The sequence below is a fragment of the Palaemon carinicauda genome, chromosome 13, assembly GCF_036898095.1.
Source record: "Palaemon carinicauda isolate YSFRI2023 chromosome 13, ASM3689809v2, whole genome shotgun sequence".
Taxonomy (NCBI): Eukaryota; Metazoa; Arthropoda; class Malacostraca; order Decapoda; family Palaemonidae; genus Palaemon; species Palaemon carinicauda.
The window spans coordinates 134,173,464-134,195,649 of record NC_090737.1 but is presented as its reverse complement, the minus strand read 5'-3'; the positions used below and the strand labels follow the sequence as shown (position 1 = coordinate 134,195,649).

General features: G+C 48.0%; 1 protein-coding gene across 1 annotated transcript in view; it reads left to right on the top strand.

Annotated features, from left to right (window-relative positions):
• LOC137652097 (mitochondrial disaggregase-like) overlaps positions 1-14,530 on the top strand; it is a 45,185-nt gene extending 30,655 nt beyond the window's left edge. The window contains exon 7 of the mRNA XM_068385293.1: positions 13,894-14,530. Within this exon, the coding sequence (XP_068241394.1) occupies positions 13,894-14,109 (216 nt within the window). The 3' untranslated portion in view covers positions 14,110-14,530. The remainder of the gene's footprint in view (positions 1-13,893) is intronic.
• The last annotated feature ends 7,656 nt before the right edge of the window (positions 14,531-22,186 follow it).

The following is a 22,186-nucleotide window of genomic DNA, read 5'->3' as shown; positions in this document are numbered from 1 at the left end:
CTTGCCTGTCAGAGATCGTAGGCAACGAGCTTGAAAGAGTACTGTGTCCAGTTAGAGCTCTGAAGTTTTATTTAGCTCGTACCAAATCCTTATGAGGTGGATCTGAGGCCTTGTGGTGCTCAGTTAAGAAGCCATCATTGCCTATGTCAAAGAATGCTTTGTCATATTTTATTAGATTTTTAATCCGAGAGGCTCATTCTCACTTGAGTGAAAAAGACCGTTGCTTGCTTAAGGTTAAGACGCACGAAGTAAGAGCTATAGCAACTTCCGTGGCCTTTAAGCAAAACAGATCTCTGCGAAGTATTATGGACGCGACCTTTTGGAGAAGCAAGTCGGTATTCGCGTCATTTTACTTAAAAGATGTCCAGACTCTTTATGAGGACTGCTACACACTGGGTCCATTCGTTGCAGCGAGTGCAGTAGTGGGTGAGGGTTCTACCACTACATTCCCTTAATTCCAATATCCTTTTAATCTGTCTCTTGAAATTTTTTTAATCTTGTTTTGGGTTGTACGGAAGGCTAAGAAGCCTTTCGCATCCTGGTTGATTTGGCGGGTGGTCAAATGTCATTTCTTGAGAGCGCCCAGATTAAGGGTTTTGATGAGGTCCTGTTGTATGGGTTGTCGCCCTGGATACTTCAGCTCCTGGAAGTCTTTCTGCATCCTGAGAGGATGGCTGGGCTTCATGAGGAAAGCGGACTAACAAGGCAGAGTAATCGTCAGAGTCAGCTTCCTTACCAGGTACCTATATTTATTTGGGTTTTGTTATGATATAACTGTCAAAAACTCTAAGCATATACGCCGTAAACTGTATTAATACTGGTCTCTACCCACCACCATGGGTGTGAATCAGCTATTATATATTCACCGGCTAAGTTAAATATTTAAAAATGATATTTTGATTATAAAATAAATTTTTGAATATACTTACCCGGTGAATATATAAATTATAGGCCCTCCCTTCCTCCCCGATAGAGACCCAGCGGAATGAGAAGAACTGAGGCTGTTTACATGTATATGCGATATCTGGCCGATAGTCGGCGCTGGTGGGCACACCCGCAACCTTCATGGCGATCGCTCGCGAGTTTTTGTGTTTCTGTCGAGCCGTCCGAGACGTCAGCTATTATATATTCACCGGGTAAGTATATTCAAAAATTTATTTTATAATCAAAATATCATTTTTCAAACATTTCTTTGCAGGAACAGTATTCTTAATTTCTTATCGAGTTTGTAAATTTTTATTATGATTTAGTAAGTCTAATTAGGTATTGTATCTGTACTGTATGTGTAAGATCCAACTGCTGAAAGGATATTCTACATGTGAGGTTTTAGCTTTTATTAAGCTGAAAGAGTAAAGTGAAATAAAGCTCAGAAGAGATTCCATGTTACCATTAACTACTTTTGTCTCTAACAACTGTTTGATGCTCATACTTTACTATGATACTGCTCCTTCCCCTTCTTTGTTCCGTAACCGAAATACAAACCACGCTATTTACAGAGGGTTTACCTTTTAGCGCATCTGAAATGGCGAGCCATTAGAATTTAACGAGGGTGTATTACCCCCGCGCTAGTTAGTGGGGGGGTAGGGGAGTGGTAGCTAGCTACCCCTCCCCCCCCCCTCACACACAGATGAATGCTCACTTTCACTTTTGGCTCGGACTGTGACAGACGTCTCTGTCTTGGTCCTCTCTTGGCAGCCATTGTTTGTTTTGTCTTTACTTAATCGCTTACTTTTCTTTTACTCAATATATATATAAACATGTTTTTCATGTTTGTATATATATTTGAGTATAGAAATCAGTAAGTTTCCTTTTCAGATTTGTGTGTGTAGTGTACGATATCTACGTGGTGTCCTCGGCAGTTTGGCCACCACGGCGTATTTTATGGGTGGCGATCGAGTTTGACTTCGGTCTTTCTCTCTCTCTCTCTTGAGGTCGTTCACCCTTTTACTACGTGTTACTACGCCCTTGTAGCTTCCTTTCCGTGTGGGGGGGGGGGTGGTTGCTACGCCGTACGTTTGTCTCAATTAGTTTATGAATCTAATTGTAGTTTTTTTTTTTTTTTTTTTTTTTCCAGATTGTAGAACGATTCCTTTCGGGGTTTTCGTTCTTTCTTTAGTGTTCATTCATTTTTAAATTACATAATTACATAGTTACATAATTATAATTGTTATAATTGGTTACAGCTCTCCTTCCGTGAGTGTAAGTGGTTGTGAGGGCACGTGCCTGTTGTGTAATTGTTGTTTCCTTTCCCTCGGGATTCCTCTTCGGAGCCTTCCCGGGGGAATGAATGTGTACTAATAATTTTTGTTTTATTTCTTTTTTACAGTTACCGATCTAGTTCGTTGCTGTAATATGGCAACGGTGTGAGCTGTCTTGTTGAGGCCTGGGGATTCGGCTGTTGCTGCCTCCCCCCTTGTATTTTCGTCAGGGGCGTGTCTCCTTCTACTGGAAGTACTCCCGTGACGACGGACAGCTCTCCAGTTCATTTTAGAACTCTCAGGAGGCTTGCCTCCTTGGGCGGGTAACTTTCCTTCCGAGGGAAGTTTTTCCTGTCCAGGCTTGAGTTTTTTCCCTTTTGGGGGGTTCTTCTCTTGCCTTTTTTTCGTGCGACTATGCTCTTGATGCTGAGCGGTCACACCTGCAGTTTCGCTCAAGGGGCTGGGCAACTGCAGGAGCTCCTCTTCGGAGGATTGCTCCTTTTAGGTCACTGGCTGACCAGTCTCTTTTACGGAGTGTTTCTCTTTCGTTCGCGAGAGAGTACACTCATAGAGACTCCTCTTTGGAGGATTCTTCTGCTGCTGTTGCTGTTGGCCTCCCTCGCCGTAAGGCTCACTGTCCGCCTCGTCGTAAGGGCCTCTCATCTCCCTATAAGGGTGCTAAGAGGCGCCTTTTTGAATCTCCGTTTGCAGCCTACAACTCCTTTTTCTTGATCTTCCGCCTTGGTGCAGATGGACAGCAGTCTGATCTCGTCTTCCGACGGGCAACGGTCTTCCCGACGGGCAACGGTCTTCCCGACGGACAACGGTCTTCCGACGGACATCAGTCTCCCGGCGGACAGACAACGGTCTTCCGACGGACATCAGTCTCCCGACGGACAACGATCCCTTCGGGGCAAAGGGTTGCCTCCCACGGGGGTTCTTCCCTTGCGTGTCAGGGTTCCCCTGCGCGCCCTTCTGCTGTGTTCTCTCCTGCTCCTGCTCAGTGTTAGCGCACAGGCGCTCTCCTGCTCATCAGCGCTCTCCTGTTCGTCAGCGCTCTCATGATGATCATCCCTGCTGTTCCTGTTGGTTCCTGTTACGCGCCCTGTGCGCCCACGTTCGCCCTCGCGATCTAGAACTTCGGTTCAGGTCTGGGTCAAGGACTCTTCTTCTATGCGCAGGCTTCCACGCGTTGCCTTCTGCTCGTCAGCGATCATCAGCTCGCCAGCGATCACCTGTCTCTCGGCGATCTCCGGATCGCCCGCGTGTGTTACAGCCGGCACGCCAACGTTCTCCAACACTTCTGAAGGAACATGGTTCGCCAGCTACTAGCTCACCTACGCATGCTGCTCGCCATAGTGCGATCGCCCACCTGCGGATGCTGCTCGCCATCGCGCGATCGCCTCCTGCGGATGCTGCTTGCCATCGTGCGATCGCCCACCTGCGGACGCTGCTCGCCATCGCGCGATCGCCCACCTGCGGATGCTGCTCGCCATTGCGCCACCGCCCACCTGCGGATGCTGCTCGCCATCGCGCGACCGCCCATCTGCGGATGCTGCTCGGCATCGCGCGACCGCCCACCTGCGGATGCTGATCGCCATCACGCGACCGCCCACCTGCGCATTCTGATCGCCATCGCGCGACCGCCCACCTGCGCATGCTGATCGCCATCGCGCGACCGCCCACCTGCGCATGCTGCTCGCCATCGCGCGATCGCTCACCTTCGCGCGATCGCTCACCTTCGCGCGATCGCTCACCTTCGCGCGATCGCTCACCTTCGCATGCTGCTCGCCATCGCGCGATCGCTCACCTGTGCATGCTGCTCGCCATCGCTCGCCATCGCTCGCCAACGCGTCGACATGCCACAACGCGCCATCGCCAACCTGCGCGTTAGCGCTCACCAGCTCACCACCGATCGCCTGTTGATCCATATCGCCAGCGGTCTTCCTCGCCCACGCGGCAGCGCCTTTCCTCGCCATCGCGCTAACGCTTGCGTTCGCCGCCTCGGACTCGCGCTCATTCACCTGCCCACCTGCGCGCCCGCGCGACCGCTTGCCTGTGCGCCCGCGCAATCATTCGCCTGCGCGCCCACACGCCCACGTGCCTGCACATCGGACGCCCATGCTCTCCAATGTTCGCCCGCGCGCGAACCAACGGTATTCCGTCGCGCGGACGGACGGTGTTCTGTCGCGCCAACCGGCGGTGTTCCGTCGCGCGAACCGGCGGTGTTCCGTCGCGCGAACCGGCGGTGTTCCGTCGCGCGAACCGGCGGTGTTCCGTCGCGCGAACCGGCGGTGTTCCGTCGCGCGAACCGGCGGTGTTCCGTCGCGCGAACCGGCGGTGTTCCGTCGCGCGAACCGGCGGTGTTCCGTCGCGCGAACCGGCGGTGTTCCGTCGCGCGAACCGGCGGTGTTCCGTCGCGCGAACCGGCGGTGTTTCTTCGCACAAACGTCGGCTTAATTCTTGCAGTATCCATTGCTCGTCTATGGGTTATCGCTCGCCGACCACCAGCTCTCGCCCTTCCTACCACGCTCGCCCTCCTTCTGCGCTCCTTCGCTCACCTTCGTTTGCGTTCCTGCGTGACCGCGCATGGGCGCTTCCACGTTCGCCCACGCGCAAATCTTTGAATTACCATCGCGCGAGCTCCAGGGCGATTGCGACCACAATTCCCATTGGGGTTTTCGCAGCATGGCCAGCCTGGCGAGTTCTTCTGGAGCGTATTTCCAGAACACGGCCTCACCCCGTAAACGCAGAGCATGGCACTTGCAAGAATAGGAAGAAACTTCAGGGAGGTCTGAGCAACACTCCTCTTTCCAGAACCTGGGTTAGCCCTTCCCCGTCATTCCCTGGAAGGATATTTGGCGGGGGGGCTTTCCGTTCGAGATTTCTCCATCGGACAAGGGGTGACTGCTTACCCCTTCCTCTGGGGGCTTACCTGGTCCTTTCCCTCCTCGGTTATGGCCCGAGGTTGGGTTCAAGGAAGCTACAGGAAGATCATGGGTACTTTCCTCCTCTCGAGCTCAGGCACCTTGGCCTTTTGTCGTTAAGTATCTAACTTGTGGACAAGCTCGATGTTGTACCATCTGGACGCGCTGACTGAGGGCTTCCTTCGGGTGTCTCATCTGTGGAGGTCGACGACCTCAGACACCTTTCCATCCTTGAGAAGAGTTTGTTTGTGCCCAAGGACAGAGACTTAGACAGCGGCTGTGCGGAGGAAATCGACTTCCGTTTTCACTCCTCCAAGGCGCTTTCTTCCAGACTCTGCAGGGCTCCAGCGCCCTTTTCTTTCAACCACGTCGGCCTAAGTTATCGGCTACGACAACTGGGACAAGGTGTCCAATTGCAGTTTCCTCCTGTCAGGAACAGATGGCACGGGAGGCTCCCCCGGGGGGGGGGCATAGTCCTAAAAGGAGCGGCAGAGTTCACGAACTCTAGGATTGCAGGTTTCTCGCTGGGAGGATGCTTAAGGTTACTCATCCGGATGACAGCTTCCCAATGCCCATTCCCGCACAATCTCTGTGATCAGCCAAGGATATCGCGCCTGCCGTCTCTGTCAGCGAATTCAGTGTCTCTGAACCTCTATGCCATAGCGTCGGCAAGAGTTGCCCGGTTGGGCAGAATGATCCATACCTTAGGCGAAGGTCCTCCATAGGATCATCGACGGCTTCACCCCGGGCCTCTTCAGTCGATCCTTTCTTGTAGGGAAGGATCTGAGAGGGGAGTTCCGTAGTCGACCTCTCAGCCCTGATCAAGTTTGTCGAACAAACTTCGGCCAGCGTAGAACAGCAGAATCAATCAGACTGGTAACGAGGCGACAGGACTCCTTAAACCCTGGTTCGGAAGGACGGGTACTTTCAGTTTCCATTCCATCCATCTTCCAGGGAGCTCGTGGAATTCAGCCTAGACTGCCAAGTATTCCTGCTTATGATGCAGTGTGGCTATCCTGCCGTGGCATAGCAGGTTTTTTTCCCCACAGAACTCTCCCTGCTTTCCTCATGGCCGCTCAGGTGCAGGCTTCCGCCTCCTCTGCTTTTTGGAGGGCTGGTCAACTCCGGTAGGCTCGGGTTCGACCTTCTTCAGCGCCGGGACAAGCTTCCGGATGCTTACTATGAGTGTGGGTTCATGGTACTTTGCTTGGAGCCTTCTCTTCTTCTGCCTCAACATCTGGAGTATCTGGCCATGATATTGAGTCAAGAGCCTTACCACGTTGGAAACCCCGCTTCTCATCCGTCCAGCGAGGTTAAGCAACGTCGGTTCTGGTCGGTACTTGGATGGGTGACCACCTGAAGACGCCAGATTCTGTTGCCATATCCTCCGAGCCTTCCTTTCAGTTGACTGTGGCAAGACTGAGGAGAGTCGCAGTACCTGTTCTCAGTCAAGCAGAGCTTTCAGCCCTACCTGGAACGTTTCCTAGTTCTCCTTTCCTCATTGACCCGTCTATAATCCAAACGGTCGCCTCAGGATAAGTTCCATGTGGGGCGGTCCAAGTTCCGGTGGTTTCAGGCAACATTTAACCGGACTTCCTGGCCCCTATGGAACCAGCGGAACTATTAGACCTGCAATGGGTGTTGACCTATGGAACCTCTTGATGGTAGTGGATATTCTCGTCCTTTCCCCACATTCTTGATGCTGTTCTCAGACTCGTCAAAGGAAAGGGGGGGGTGGGGGGCATGTTCCGGTCCAGGCCTATGGTCAAGACCTGAAGGATACCTCTCCATCATTCAGGCAGGCTTAGGGCCCGTAGTCTGGCCCCTCTACAGATCCTACAGCTCCTGCCGAGTTGCCTCGTGCGCGTTGACTTCATGATTCTGGCGTGTTCTAACCAGCAGCGGACGCTTTTTCACACCTTCACATCTTGCAGTAGAGATACCGGGATGATTGAGATTATCTCAATACCACCATCGGCTCTCTCATTCCAGGCAGAGGAATGTTCTCTCCGACTATCCGAGCAGAGCCTCGTAGAAAGAGTGTACCTGGGGGTCTTTGACCTTGAGTAACCAGCAAGTCCTGGTCTGGGGGACCTGATCGCGACAGCTTGGAACCTCAAGCTTCCGCTGTTCTTCCCCCCAGTCTCAGACCCCGAGACTCTGGCAAGATGCATTCCGGTGATGGTGGGACAACTTCGACGCCTGCGTCTTCCCTCCTTTTTGTCTGTGGACAATGGGTCTCAACAAGACCAGGTTGTCTGTCAATCTTTCAATGGGAGAGCTCCACTGGGACTATGCGCAGAACGGTTTCTGGACCCTCTACTTCCCCTGACGGAACTCCTGGGAGAGCTTCTCCCACGGCGCAGACTACTCAAACAACCACACTGCGACATCTCTCCCGAACCGGGGCGTCGCTTCGGCTTCATGCCTGGAGACACTACGCCTCCTCCTCAAGAAGAGACAACCCGCTACAGTCGCGGTACGGAGGTCGCGTCATCTGCGATAGTCATCCGCAGGGGTCTTCCAGGCAAAGTGAAGAGTCTTCGGTGGTTGGTGCCATGGGAGATATACCTCTTCCCTTGAGGCCTCTTCTCCAGCAATAACGGTCTTATTGCCTTTCGGCGGGAGGAAACTCCTTTCCGCTCTCGGCAATGAAGCCTGTCACTCAGCCTTTCCCTGACCTTCAGGCTTAAAGGAATAACTTTTTCCTGCCCGCTGGATCTTTCCTCGCTCATGCGAAGCTACGATCGTCCCTGCCGTAGTCGGAGGAAGACCTCCAACTTGGAGCATGGCTCGGACTTTTAGTCCTTTAAGAGATCTTCTCAAGACCCTTTATGACAGTCCTTGGATTGCATTCCGCCTTGGGTCTCCTGCTCACTCTGTCCACGGCCAGTGTGTAAGCAATCTTCTTGGTCTCGTACGACTCCGCCCTTTCTAAGGAAGAGGGGAAATCAACATTCAGGTTCGCTCCTGAGTTGTTGGCTAGACTCAGAATCTGGGGGTCCTGGCCCTTCGGTCCAATTCATTCAAGATTTCGAGTCTCCATTCTGTATCTGATGTCCCAAGACCTTCTCTTTCTTGCCAGTAAAGGAATCGAGAGGTTAGCTTTGGGAACAGCTGCAGTTTGTCCTCAGTTGCAGCCGATTTGGGAGCACAAGGAGGACACAGGGGAGAGTCACCAGTATACCTCTTCAGCCCGGACTCAAGGACATTCATCTCGACCTGTCTCCAGACCCTCCCCCGTCACGTCGCCCTACAGCACGATGTTGGATACATCGCAACGTCCCTTGCCTTCGAGTAATACTACTCTGTGACGCAGGTGCTACAAGCTGGAGTCTGGAAGCATCTAATGACCTTCGCAGCCCGCTTCCTGCAGGGCGTGACCCACAGGAGTCTCGATACGTTTTCTATCGCTCTGTGGTGGCTACACAACAGCTGGTCTAACCTCAGGCTCCTTTTTGGACAGGTAGCAGAAGGTTGAGGGCATTGTTATCAGGTTTTAGTCTGCATGAACTAAAGAAGTATGTCTGGCCCTTATTTCTCTCTTCATCATCCCCTCTACGGGGAAGCAGCATCCTGGTCTCTGCATAGCTGACCTCGAACCTCTGCAGGTAAACCATGCTTCCTTGTGTTCCGAGTATTGAGTCAATACTGTCGCGTCCCCCATACCCTGAAGAGGTGGTATTGGGAACGTCCTAACCCAGAGTTCCTTCTGGAACTCCAGGTCAACTGCCTAGGACGGGTCACACTTCTTCCTTCACACACAAGCTTACGTAGGCCACATGGTTCCTTGCGGAGCAAGGAACTTGTGAGGTGCAGGGACTCCTTTTCTCGAGTGCGACTCACTCGGATTCTGAGTCCCCGGGTAAAGCCAAAGCCAGTATGGCTGGGGACTTTCCACCCTACCTAAGGGGTAAGTCACCCTCTGTAAATAGCGTGGTTTGTATTTCGGTTACGGAACAAATGACAAATTCGAAGATAATTTGTATTTTTCCTAACCATACAAACCTTAGCTATTTACACATATTTGCCCGCCAGCCCTGTCCCCCAAGACAAGTCCTACCTCTTAGTGAAAGTGAGCATTCATCTGTGTGTGAGGGGGGGGGAGGGGTAGCTAGCTACCACTCCCCTACCCCCCCGCTAACTAGCGCGGGGGTAATACACCCTTGTTAAATTCTAATGGCTTGCCATTTCAGCTGCGCTAAAAGGTAAACCCTCTGTAAATAGCTAAGGTTTGTATGGTTAGGAAAAATACAAATTATCTTCGAATTTGTCATTTTTATCATCTTAACCCCACTCTTGCTTTCTTCACCTTTTCGTGATGACCAATCAGGCTGTCTCGCAAGACATCGACCAATTCCTTTACATGGTTTTGTGGGAGGAGCGGTGCGGTATCAAAACCCGACCCTCCCCGGGAAGGTGTTTCAGTATTAGTTACAGTACTGGAGCTCATGCTCCTGCTACCAGTGCTAGGTCCTGTGCAAGTATACCCAATATCTCTTAATTGTAAGAACTAGACAAATTATTGGAAAGACTTGAGTGGTATCGACGAAGAAAATTTGTTCTTATAAGTTTTGTTAATAAAACTGAGAATTTTAGATATTTGAACCATATTAAGATGTGTATTAAGAAAACATAATGTTACTAAATAGATTAATAGCACAAAAGCATAACTTGTAGATATTTTGTTGATAATGGAAAAAAACTATACTTCATCATGTGTTATATTTGAAAACTACAATGACCAATCTTGTGCTCAAAGTACATGCATACATATACCAAGGCACTTCCCCCAATTTTGGGGGTTAGCCGACATCAAACAAATGAAACAAAAAAGGGGACCTCTCCTCTCTATGTTCCTCCCAGTCTGACAAGGGACTCAACCGAGTTCGTCTGGTACTGCTAGGGTGCCACAGCCCACCCTCCCCCGTTATCCACCACAGATGAAGCTTCATAACGCTGAATCCCCTACTGCTGCTACCTCCGCGTTCATCCAAGGCACCGGAGGAAGCAGCAGGGCCTACCGGAACTGCGTCACAATTGCTCGTCATTCATTCCTATTTCTAGCACGCTCTCTTGCCTCTCTCACATCTATCTTCCTATCACCCAGAGCTTTCTTCACTCCGTCCATCCACCCAAACCTTGGCCTTCCTCTTGTACTTCTCCCATCATCTCTTGCATTCATCACCTTCTTTAGCAGACAGCCATTTTCCATTCTCTCAACATGGCAAAACCACCTCAACACATTCATATCCACACTAGCTGCTAACTCATTTCTTACACCCGTTCTCACCCTCACCACTTCTTTCCTAACCTTATCTACTCGAGATACACCAGCCATACTCCGTAGACACTTCATTTCAAACACATTCAATTTCTGTCTCTCCGTCACTTTCATTCCCCACAACTCCGATCCATATATTACAGTTGGTACAATCACTTTCTCATACAGAACTCTCTTTACATTCATACCTAACCCTCTATTTTTTACTACTCCCTTAACTGCCCCCAACACTTTGCATCCTTCATTCACTCTCTGATGTACATCTACTTCCACTCCACCATTTGCTGCAACAACAGACCCCAAGTACTTAAACTGATCCACCTCCTCAAGTAACTCTCCATTCAACATGACATTCAACCTCGCACCACCTTCCCTTCTCGTACATCTCATAACCTTACTCTTACCCACATTAACTCTCAACTTCCTTCTCTCACACACCCTTCCAAATTCTGTGACTAATCAGCCAAGCTTCTCTTCCGCGTCTGCAACCAGTACAGTATCATCCGCAAACAACAACTGATTTACCATTCAGTCATGGTCATTCTCGTCTACCAGTTTCAATCCTCATCCAAGCATTCTAGCATTCACCTCTCTCACCACTCTATCAACATACAAGTTAAACAACCACGGTGACATCACACATCCCTATCTCAGCCCCAATCTCACCGGAAACCAATCGCTCACTTCATTTCCTATCCTAACACATGCTTTACTACCCTAACACATGCTTTACTACCTTTGTAGAAACTTTTCACTGCTTGCAACAACCTTCCACCAACTCCATATAATCTCATCACATTCCACATTGCTTCCTTATCAATTCTATCATACGCTTTCTCCAGATCCATAAACGCAACATACACCTCCTTACCTTTTGCTAAATATTTCTTGCATATCTGCCTAACTGTAAAAATCTGATTCATACAACCCCTACCTCTTCTAAAACCACCCTGTACTTCTAAGATTGCATTTTCTGTTTTATCCATAATCCTATTAATCAGTACTCTACCGTACACTTTTCCAACTACACTCAACAAACTAATACCCCTTGCATTACAACACTCATGCACATCTCTTTTACCCTTATATAGTGGTACAATACACTCACAAACCCAATCTACTGGTACCATTGACAACACAAAACACATATTAAACAATCTCACCAACCATTTAAGTACAGTCACACCCCCTTCCTTCAATATCTCGGCTCTCACACCATCCATACCAGATGCTTTTCCTACTCTTGTTTCATCTAGTGCTCTCCTCACTTCCTCTCTTGTAATCTCTGTCTCACTCTCATCTCCCATCACTGGTACCTTAACACATGCAACAGCAATTATATCTGCCTCCCTTTTATCCTCAACATTCAGTAAGCTTTCAAAATATTCCGCCCACCTTTTCCTTGCCTCCTCTCCTTTTAACAACCTTCCATTTCCATCTTTCACTGCCTCTTCAATTCTTGAACCAGCCTTCCTTACTCTCTTCACTTCTTTCCAAAACTACTTCTTATTCTCTTCATATGAATGACCCAATCCCTGACCCCACCTCAGGTCAGCTGCCCTCTTTGCCTCGCTTACCTTGCGCTTTACTTCCACATTTTTCTCTCTATATCTTTCTTACTTCTCTACACTATTATTCTGCAGCCATTCTTCAAAAGCCTTCTTTTTCTCTTCCACTTTTACCTTCACTTCTTCATTCCACCATTCACTGCCCTTCCTCATGCTGCCTCCAACAAACTTCTTGCCACACACATCACTTGCAATCCCAACAAAATTTTCTTTTACTAACTTCCACTCCTCTAAATTACCAGTTTCTGTTACTTTCACTTTGTCATATGCCATTTTCAACCTTCTTAATATTTACTTTTTACCCCTGGTTTTATTAGCTCTTCAACCCTTACTAGCTCCCTTTTACATCCACCTACTCTATTCCCCCACTCTTTTGCTACAACTAATTTTCCTTCCACCAAAAAGTACTTTATATTTTTTGCTTAATTACCTTGGAGCTAGAAGTTATAGTAACTAAACTTGCTCCTGTATTGATAGTCGAATAATAAGTAAATCTTTTCATTCTAATTAAATTCTTGTTGCGAGAGAATTTGGCACTAGTGATTGTTCACTGTCATTCACTTATTATCACATGCACACACAGATGTATGAAAGCAGCAACTTTTCAAGCTTTGTTTTGTTGGTAGCGTTAATGAATGCAAGATGCCTTTGCATTTAGAAGATTTTTTGGTTCAAAGCTTCTTTGGACATTCATGTTGGACACCATATTAAGAGAGTCGAATGAACACTGAATATCTTCAGTGCTAGAGTTATCAGTAGTTAATACTTTATTATCTTCCACTTAATTGTCCTTTGTCAGGCCTTCTCCTTCATGAGGTTCAATACTACACAGTGTTCTAGAAGTTTTATTAAGACTATGACCAAGTTATGGAATGGTCTTCCTAGTCGGGTAGTTGAATTGGTAGAACTTCAAAAATTCATACTTGCTACAAATGTTATTTTGAACTGGCAGACATGAGTCATTTTATAGTTTATATATGAAATATGTTTTAATGTTACTGTTCTTAAAATATTTTATTTTAATTGTTTATTACTTTTCATTTAGTTTATATATTTCATTATTTCCTTTTCCTTACTGGGTTATTTTTCCATGTTGGAGCCTTTAAGCTTATAGCATCCTGCTTTTCCAACTAGCTTAGCTAGTAATAATGCTAATAATAATAATGAAGAGGAGAAGGGTTAGAAGCAGTGCTAAAGGGGCTAACTACTTATTTTTTAGGGGATAAATGACAATACAATCACATTGGCTATTGGACGTCATGTGAAGATGGGTCACTGGTACGAATAGCTATTCAGAGAGGACTTGAATTATAGATCTTACATTGGAGACCCTACTGTATGAGAATGCATCATTACACGTCACCTGAAGTCAGCCTTGTAAAGTGACCCCAGTAGCAAATAATGCATTGGGTAGCCATGGTTTACCAGACATTTAGTACTTCATCTTTTCTTTTTCATGAGTGTGATAAACTTTATCATGTTTTAGGCATGTCCCAGGGTAACTTTTGATAGAAAAGTCTGCCCTACCATCAGATTTTTCCCTAAATTCATCTCTTGCTGTTGGAAAATTAAGTGAAATTATTAAGCTTAGATTCCATAAATTTTTGGAAATTGTTGTCAAGGAGGATTTTCTAGGTTTTGTGTTTCTCTTCCTGGTTAAATAGAAAAGTGATGAACGGTGGATTAGAAATGTTCAAGTTGTGTTAATAAGTGGATAAAACATTAGATCAATGGATAACAGTGTAATGCTATTCAAATAACTTTATCCTTTAGGTAATCTTTGTATGGCAATATGATTACAGAAAGCAATTAAGAGGTCTGTACTTATGAAATAAAATTATTTTGTCTGTACTTACGAAACCCAAGAACATTGTCTAAATTGAAAAATGGATTCCTGAACCGAGTCTTACCCGTAGGTTGAACGTCGTCTTGTTAACCAGCTTGCCCTGGCCTACGAAAGTGGTCACATTACTGCAGGCTGCACAGTTTATGTCTATACGGACCTACCCAAGACTGAGGATGAGAAGGCCAAGCTACAGGATTCCCCCTCTCCCATAAAGATAAGGGTCAAAAGGAAAGGAACGGACAATTTCATGGAAGTTGATCCCGACGAGTATTTGAAACAACGATGACCATTGAGTTTGGTCATTTATTGGCAGGGAGCAATTTTCCGTAGTCTGTGTTTTGTTAGATTTGTTGTATCTAATCTGATGAATGATAATCATGACCTCTGAAATTACATCTAAGTTCATAATCGCTTGACGTGCAATAGACCAAAAGATGTCTTCGGAATATTTAGAGGATTTATTTTACTTCTGACAGGAATATGTATTAGATAAGCAATCTCGTTTAAGTTATTAAAATTTTATTTATAGAAAAAAAATCTTTCATTCAATCATTTGATATCTGTAATCATTCCTGAAAAGAGAGTTTGATGTTAAAGTTCTTGATATTGTATATGTATAAGTCATCAGCTATGGTCTTAATCTTGTTGCTCTTCTTATAATATTTTATTTTTCTTTGCTTCCTTTCCTCGTTGAGCTATTTTCCCTGTTGGAGGGCCCTATCTTATAGCATCCCGCTTTTCCAACTAGGGTTGTAGCTTAGCAAGTAATGATAATAATAATAATTGAAATGTAATTTGATAAGATCTATATTTTGGAATTTCTTGCACTACTGTAATGTCATGCTTTAGAAATGTATATGAACAACAAACTGATATAGTACCATAATTGAAGGCTTAATAGAAAATAAAATCCTTTTCTTTGATGTTAATAATTATTATGAATATTAGTTATATCATTGTTACTTTATATTTACTTTTATCATTTATTTATTTTATTTTTTTCATTGTTGAATATTATATTAATGTTGTAACCCAATTAGGAAATAACGGATACTACAAGCCCAATAACTCCAAGGAAAAAGCTGTGTGGAAAAAGTTATGACAAGGGTAAAATTTATTTTTGAGGGAGTACTGTGTGTTCTCCAAGGACTTTCCTGTTTAAAGGTAGAACAGGGAGTCCAATACGCCCTGATTACCAAAGAAATATTTTTGGGCTCAAGCCATGGCGTCCTGATGGAAGGTTCCTTTTTGGTAGCTTCCTTGGGTATAAGACTACTGTACTAAGATATTCCCAGAGAATTTAACCACAGGTTATCACAGAATTCTAACTTCTGGAGCGAGTATCTCAAAGGTTTCCCCTTAAGACATCGTAATACAACAGGGGACGCGCATGTCTGAACGCGCCACATAGCTATCTTCACCCCGAACAGAGTTAATGCTTCGGTGTGTAAGGACTGAGAATAGCTGGGAGCCGTTCCACAGCTAATCTCACTCGTGGCTACTACTGATACTCGAGACGTAAACAAACGGACGCCATTGCTCTAATGACGTCACGCCCGTCTTCATCCTTTGTTTAGTAGCTGCCCTACTTAGACGGATTTTCCCTGTGTTAACTTTATCGTTTTGCATCTTCGCTATGTCGTTACCTTCAGCCTCGCCTTCTTCTGGAAAGTTGAGTACAAGGTTCCAGTATTGTTTAATTAAGCTCTGGCCGTAAAGTAAATATTACCTTTCGAGATAATTGCTGTTTTGTGGCAGAGCTGTGCCTCTACCGGACCCGCCATTTTATGGCGTCGTTGTTGTTATGCATGTCTTATTTAGTTAGCCACAACAACGTTTCCGGCTTTATATACTAATCGAATACATTAGTTTATTTAGTCCTCATAGCTAGGAACTTTTATATCGTGTTTAGACGCTTTTTATCGGTCATCGATTGACCTCATACCAGTCGGCTACTATAGCCCCCAGGCCAGGAGCCTACATACAAGTGTTCATGCATGATTTATTAGTGATCCTAGACTAAGTTATGAAGATAGTGGCATTATTTTACAATACTTTTGACAGTGATGCAAATGTTTTCGCCTTCAGGGACCATATAGGGGATAGGCTAGTCAGTGACTCTTTCTAGCCTAACCTAATGTTAGGACCCCTATATGCTTCCTTCATCCCCTGCCTTGGCATTCCCTCTATTTAGCCTTGATTCCTTTTCTGAGTAAAGGGATTAATTGTCTAATAGAGTATATATCGCCTCTCTGTCCTCCCTAAAGGAATGAACCCCCTTTAGGGTTGCGTCCGAGAGTGAGGTTAGGCTAGCCTACCTCTATGGCTAGGATAGTCTACGACTTTCCTGCGATAGCGATATGTCTTCTTCCTTTCCTAGTTCAGGACTTTTAGCCCTGCTCTAGGTTAGGTTAGGAAGGTTTCTCTGTTCCATGCTAAAACTGTACTCTCGCACCGTTTTAGCTGATCTGCCTGATCTTAGGTTAGGGAGTGTCCTCCCTTTCCTTAGTGGCCGCTCTGGTACAGAAACCCTTCCTGGGAAGACTTCTCTCTTCTCCCTCCCCACCTATCTCTTGTATAGCCTAGCCTATGCTTAGGTTAGTTTATACCCATCTGTCCCCTGTCCTACAACTCCTCCTTAGGGTGGAATAGTAGGGCTACCCGAGCTTCCTTGTGCAGTCCGCTCTGGTACACATACCTTCATAGTGTCCTATAAGGTTAGTTACTAGTATAGTTCTGCATATGGGAGTCTCCCCCCCTCCTTGGGTGTACCCTAGCCCTCCCTTGGGCTACCTTGCTCCCGGTCCCTAGTGACCCCTGCTCATGGATGTTAGAGCCTGCCTCTATCATGGGTACACCCCCTCAGGGAGGGGGAGGGATGTTTGGAATCCTGATGGTACTTCCTACATCCCTTCCCCCCTCCCCCCTCCCCCCTGTCTCTCTCCCTATCCGGGTGCCGGTCTCTTGCCGCCTCTACTGTCGGCAATACCTGCCTCCTATTTGGTGACTCTCCCTAACCTTGCCGCCAGCCCCCCGTGTACCGAGGGACTGCCGGCTGCCGCCGGCTACTACCGGCGGCTCTCCTCCTCCTAACTAGTCGTCCGCTTGCCGGTCGACCGCCGGAGTGCCGGCATATACTGCCGGCAACCCGATACAGCCTTTACCATCCTTATCCCAGTCACCAACCTGGCATCCTCCGACTGCCGGAGCCGCCGCTCCCTGCCGGCGTGCCGCCGTTGTGCCGGCGTGCCGCCGTTGTGCCGGCGGCCGCCATCCTGGTATTGACTGACTTTGAACATTGTCTGTCCTAATGCCAGAATCTATGCTGGAGCGAGCTCCGGCATGCCGGCGGCTTGCCGGATGCCCCGGAGGCGTCAAGAATACTTGCACCCCCTTACTGTAGCTATCATAAGACTATGATAGCCCTATATCGCAAACAGATAAGCTGCTTCTGCTATTAAGATCAGTACCTAGTACTGCTCTATTAGTGATCATGCTGTCTCTTTGCATTCTTCTAATTCCAGCATGCTATGTGCATCTTAGCACGGCTGGTTGCCAGAAGCAGTTACCTTTTAAATGAGGCCTTCTGGCCCTTAACTGGGAACCGAATGAATTCGGTCCCAATCTTGTCCTTGGTTTTTTCCATGGAATTCCAAAATACTTGGAATTCTAGGAAACTATATCCAGTGCCCTCGGTCACTCGGATTATCCAGGGACCAAGCTTATGGTAACCAGCCGGGCGAGATGCATAGAGCATGTTCTCCTTTACTATTTTCATTCTCTATGCATCACACCTTCTTTAAGTTAAAATTAATGATTAATATTAACTTAGTTTAAGAGCCATTCTTATGACTCCCCCATACTCATTTTCTCTTTCTTCCACAGGAGGAGCAGATGAAGTGTGATTTCGCCTTCTGCGCTGTAAAACGCCCGCAGTTTTACAGGCATACGGCTTGCAGGACTCACGCCCCTTGTGCAGACAAGAAAGGGGATTTGAAGTTTTGGAATCCACTGGATTGTACGGTCTGCCAGGCTCACCTAGTTGAGGCCTTCCATAATCCTCCTTCAGCGGAGGTTAGAGACATTTCTCGTGAAAAGCTGCGCAAGTGGGTGCGTGGCTTCCAGAAAAATGCTACCGGACCGTACCTGGCCACCGAAGAACTGAGGTCACTATTGTTCCCTAAGGCCTCCCCTGACTCAGTGGTACCCAAAGATGTGATCCCCACTGTCCAAATTACGGTGGAACCTGATGTGGTCATGGCTCAGTCCATGCACGAGTGTCGTCTGGATTCCGAAGATGACGAACAGATTTCGGACGTCTCGGAAGACACGGAGAAGACGCTTATGGCTCAAGGAGCCGAAGATGACGAAGACAAGGTGGAGTACACCGAGTCGGAGCTAGAAGCTGTTCCCTCGTCCATCCCCCCTCCTACTCCTACACCGACGGAAATGTCTATTCCGTCTACCTCCTCGACTCCGGATCCTTCTTCTTCTACTCAAGAACTGATCCGGCTGATTAGAGCCGTCATGGACGACAGGCTGAAGGAGAACCAGGAGTCCATCAGGTCGATGATAGGATCCAGAGAGCCGAAGAAGATTTCGGTCAAGGATCTCCCCGCTTGCTCTCATGCCAACCCGTGGAGGTATGCAGAGCATATGGTTATTGCGACCGGCAGGATCTTTGTCAGTGATAAGATCGGCACGGTCCCTTTGGAAGATGTGGAGTTCTTCCCAAGCTTTGAGGCCTACCCGGACTGTTACGTCCGGCTTCGTTCCGAACCTGCCTCGAAGGAAGAGACCGAACCTAAGGAAGAGATAGCGTTCGATCTCGCAAAGGCCCAGGCTATGCTAGCCTCCGCATTCAAGAGTAGAGGCTTTACCTACTCTAAGCTTCCGGCATTGAGCAAGAAGCACCCTACTTACGTTGCACCTGATACTGCGGTTCTTCCATTCTTGGAAAAGGCCTTAGCTGCATGCCTTAAAGCGGCGGAAGAAGGGAAACCCTGCCCTGCACTGGAGGAGTGCAGACCCTTCTCCATCGTGACCCCCCCTGACGCTCGACACTGGAAAGATGTTCAGCATACTTTCGTCGTGGGAAGGCTCGATCCTGACGTCGCCGGACGTCAGTTTAATGAAGACCTCCCTAAGCTCAACGATCACCTCCTTCGCCGGGAACAAGACACGAAGGAGAGGCTTGCGGCATCTCTTTCTCATCAAGTCCAACTGGAAGTTATGGCCTGTGACACTAGAGTACCAGATCACTACATGGTACTCTCCAAATCCCACTTACTGACGGTAATGAAGGACTTGTACCACTTCATAAAGGCTCGAAGAGCCTGTCGTGAATTCGTGTTTGCCGGTGCCACCGTGAAACACGAACCCCGGAGGCTGATTTCCTCCAACATTTGGGGAAAGCACCTGTTTCCTTCTGACCTTGTGAAGGAAATAACTGACAGAGCCGCCACGGAGAATAGGAACCTTCTCCATAAGTGGGGCATGTCCAGGAAAAGGAAACCCTCTCAGGACGACGGACCTCAGCCTAAGAGGAAACCCCAAAAGTCAAAACCCCAGCAACGTCAGCAAAGACGTCAGTTTCCGGGACCCGCTACCTCCCAAGTGGTTGCCCAACCACAACAGACCTTTCAATTGGTCCCCCAACCGGTGTTGTCACAGTCACCGGTCTTCACCCCTGCCTTTGAGCAACCATCAACTACCTTTCATGCCAAAGGTAGAGGCTCATTCAGGGGTGCGAGCAAAGACGCATCTCGTCGTCCCTCCAGAGGTAGAGGAGGAAAGGGAGCTAGCGGCCGAGGCAGCAAGTCCTCGGGACACCAGAAGCAATGAAGTGCTTCCGGTGGGAGGAAGACTCCGCCAATTCCAGGATCGTTGGACCTTCGATCCCTGGGCACACAGCATCATCAAGAACGGTCTAGGCTGGAGTTGGACGCAACCACCCCCAATCTTCCAGCAGTTCTTCCAGCAATCAACCCCCCTTCTGGAAGAATATGTTCTAGACCTCTTGAACAAGAAGGTGATAAGGAAGGTAAAGTCCACCAGGTTCCAAGGGAGACTGTTTTGTGTTCCCAAGAAGGACTCAGACAAACTCAGAGTCATTCTGGACTTATCCCCCCTCAACAAGTTCATAGAGAACAACAAATTCAAGATGCTGACGCTTCAACAAATAAGGACCCTTCTGCCTCAAGGTTCCTACACGGTCTCTATAGACCTGGCGGATGCCTACTGGCACATTCCAATGAACCATCACGCTTCCTCCTACCTAGGATTTCGACTCCAAAGGAAAAGCTACGCCTTCCGGGCCATGCCCTTCGGCCTCAATGTGGCCCCTCGGATCTTCACAAAACTGGCGGATGCCATAGTACAACAGCTCCGCCTAAGAAACGTCCAGGTGATGGCCTACCTCGACGACTGGCTAGTCTGGGCTCCATCGCCCGAAGAGTGTGCAAAGTCTTGCAACGAAGTTACCCAGTACCTAGAACACCTGGGATTCAAGATCAACGAGAAAAAATCTCGCCTCTCTCCAGCTCAGAAGTTTCAGTGGTTGGGAATCCACTGGAATCTTCAGTCACACCGCCTTTCCATCCCCCAGAAGAAAAGGAAGGAAATAGCAGGGTCTGTCAAGCGACTACTGAAATCCAAACGCATTTCAAGACGACAGCAGGAACGAGTTCTAGGCTCTCTACAATTCGCCTCAGTGACAAACCCAGTGCTTCGTGCACAGCTAAAGGATGCCGCGGGAGTCTGGAGACGCTCGGCATCCATCGCTCGAAGAGACCTCAAGAGACGGCTTCCAAACAGACTACGACGCCTCCTAAAGCCGTGGTCGGAAGAAAAGGCCCTGAAAAGGTCCATTCCTCTCCAACACCCTCCTCCATCACTCAACATCCACACGGATGCCTCACTGGAAGGTTGGGGAGGTCACTCCCACCAGAAACAGGTTCAAGGTACCTGGTCTCCACTATTCAAGACGTTCCACATAAACATCTTGGAGGCCATGGCGGTCCTTCTAACTCTGAAGAAGTTATCCCCGCCGCCCTCGATCCACATCCGTCTAACCCTAGACAACTCGGTGGTAGTTCGTTGTCTCAATCGTCAAGGCTCAAGATCGCCCCAGATAAATCAGGTGCTTCTCCCAATCTTCCGTCTGGCGGAGAAGAAGAAGTGGCACCTGTCTGCAGTTCACCTACAAGGATTCCGCAATGTGACAGCGGATGCTCTATCTCGGACAAACCCGATAGAGTCGGAATGGTCTCTAGACGCAAGATCGTTCTCCTTCATCTCTCACCAAGTCCCAGAACTTCAGATAGATCTCTTTGCAACGAGCGACAACAATCAACTTCCTCTGTACGTAGCCCCGTACGAGGACCCCAAAGCAGAAGCAGTGGACGCCATGTCACTGGACTGGAACAGGTGGTCCAAGATCTACCTGTTCCCTCCCACCAACCTTCTGTTGAAAGTCCTCTCCAAACTGAGAACCTTCAAAGGGACAGCGGCCCTAGTGGCTCCCAAGTGGCCCCGGAGCAACTGGTACCCCCTGGTCCTGGAGCTACAGCCCAAGCTGATCCCTCTCCCGGGCCCAGTTCTCTCTCAACAAGTACAGAAGTCGACTGTCTTCGCTTCATCATCGAAAATCAAGGACCTTCATCTCATGATTTTCTCTCCCTTGCCGCAAAGAAGAGGTTTGGGATCTCGAAGAAAAGTCTAGACTTCCTAGAGGAATACAAGACCGAATCCACGAGACGGCAATATGAATCATCCTGGAGGAAATGGGTCTCCTTTGTCAAGGCAAAAAATCCTAAAGAAATCACAATTGATTTCTGTATGTCCTTCTTCATTCACCTTCATGGACAAGGATTAGCAGCCAATACGATTTCAACCTGCAAATCGGCCTTGGCTAGACCAATTCTATATGCTTTCCAAATTGATCTGTCCAACGACATCTTCAACAAACTACCAAAAGCATGTGCTCGCCTACGTCCAGCACCCCCTCCGAAACCGATCTCCTGGTCACTAGACAAGGTACTCCATTTCGCCTCCAACTTGGACAATGATTCATGCCCCCTCAAGGATCTGACTCAGAAAGTTATATTTTTATTTGCTCTCGCTTCGGGAGCTCGAGTCAGCGAAATAGTGGCATTATCAAGAGAAGAAGGACACATTCTGTTTACCGATTCAGGAGAAGTGACCCTCTCCCCTGATCCGACGTTTCTCGCTAAAAATGAATTACCCACCAAAAGATGGGGCCCTTGGAGAATATGCCCCCTGAAGGAGGATGTCTCTCTATGTCCAGTAGAGAGCCTCAAGGTCTATCTTCGCAGAACTTCGAACTTTGGTGGAGGCCAACT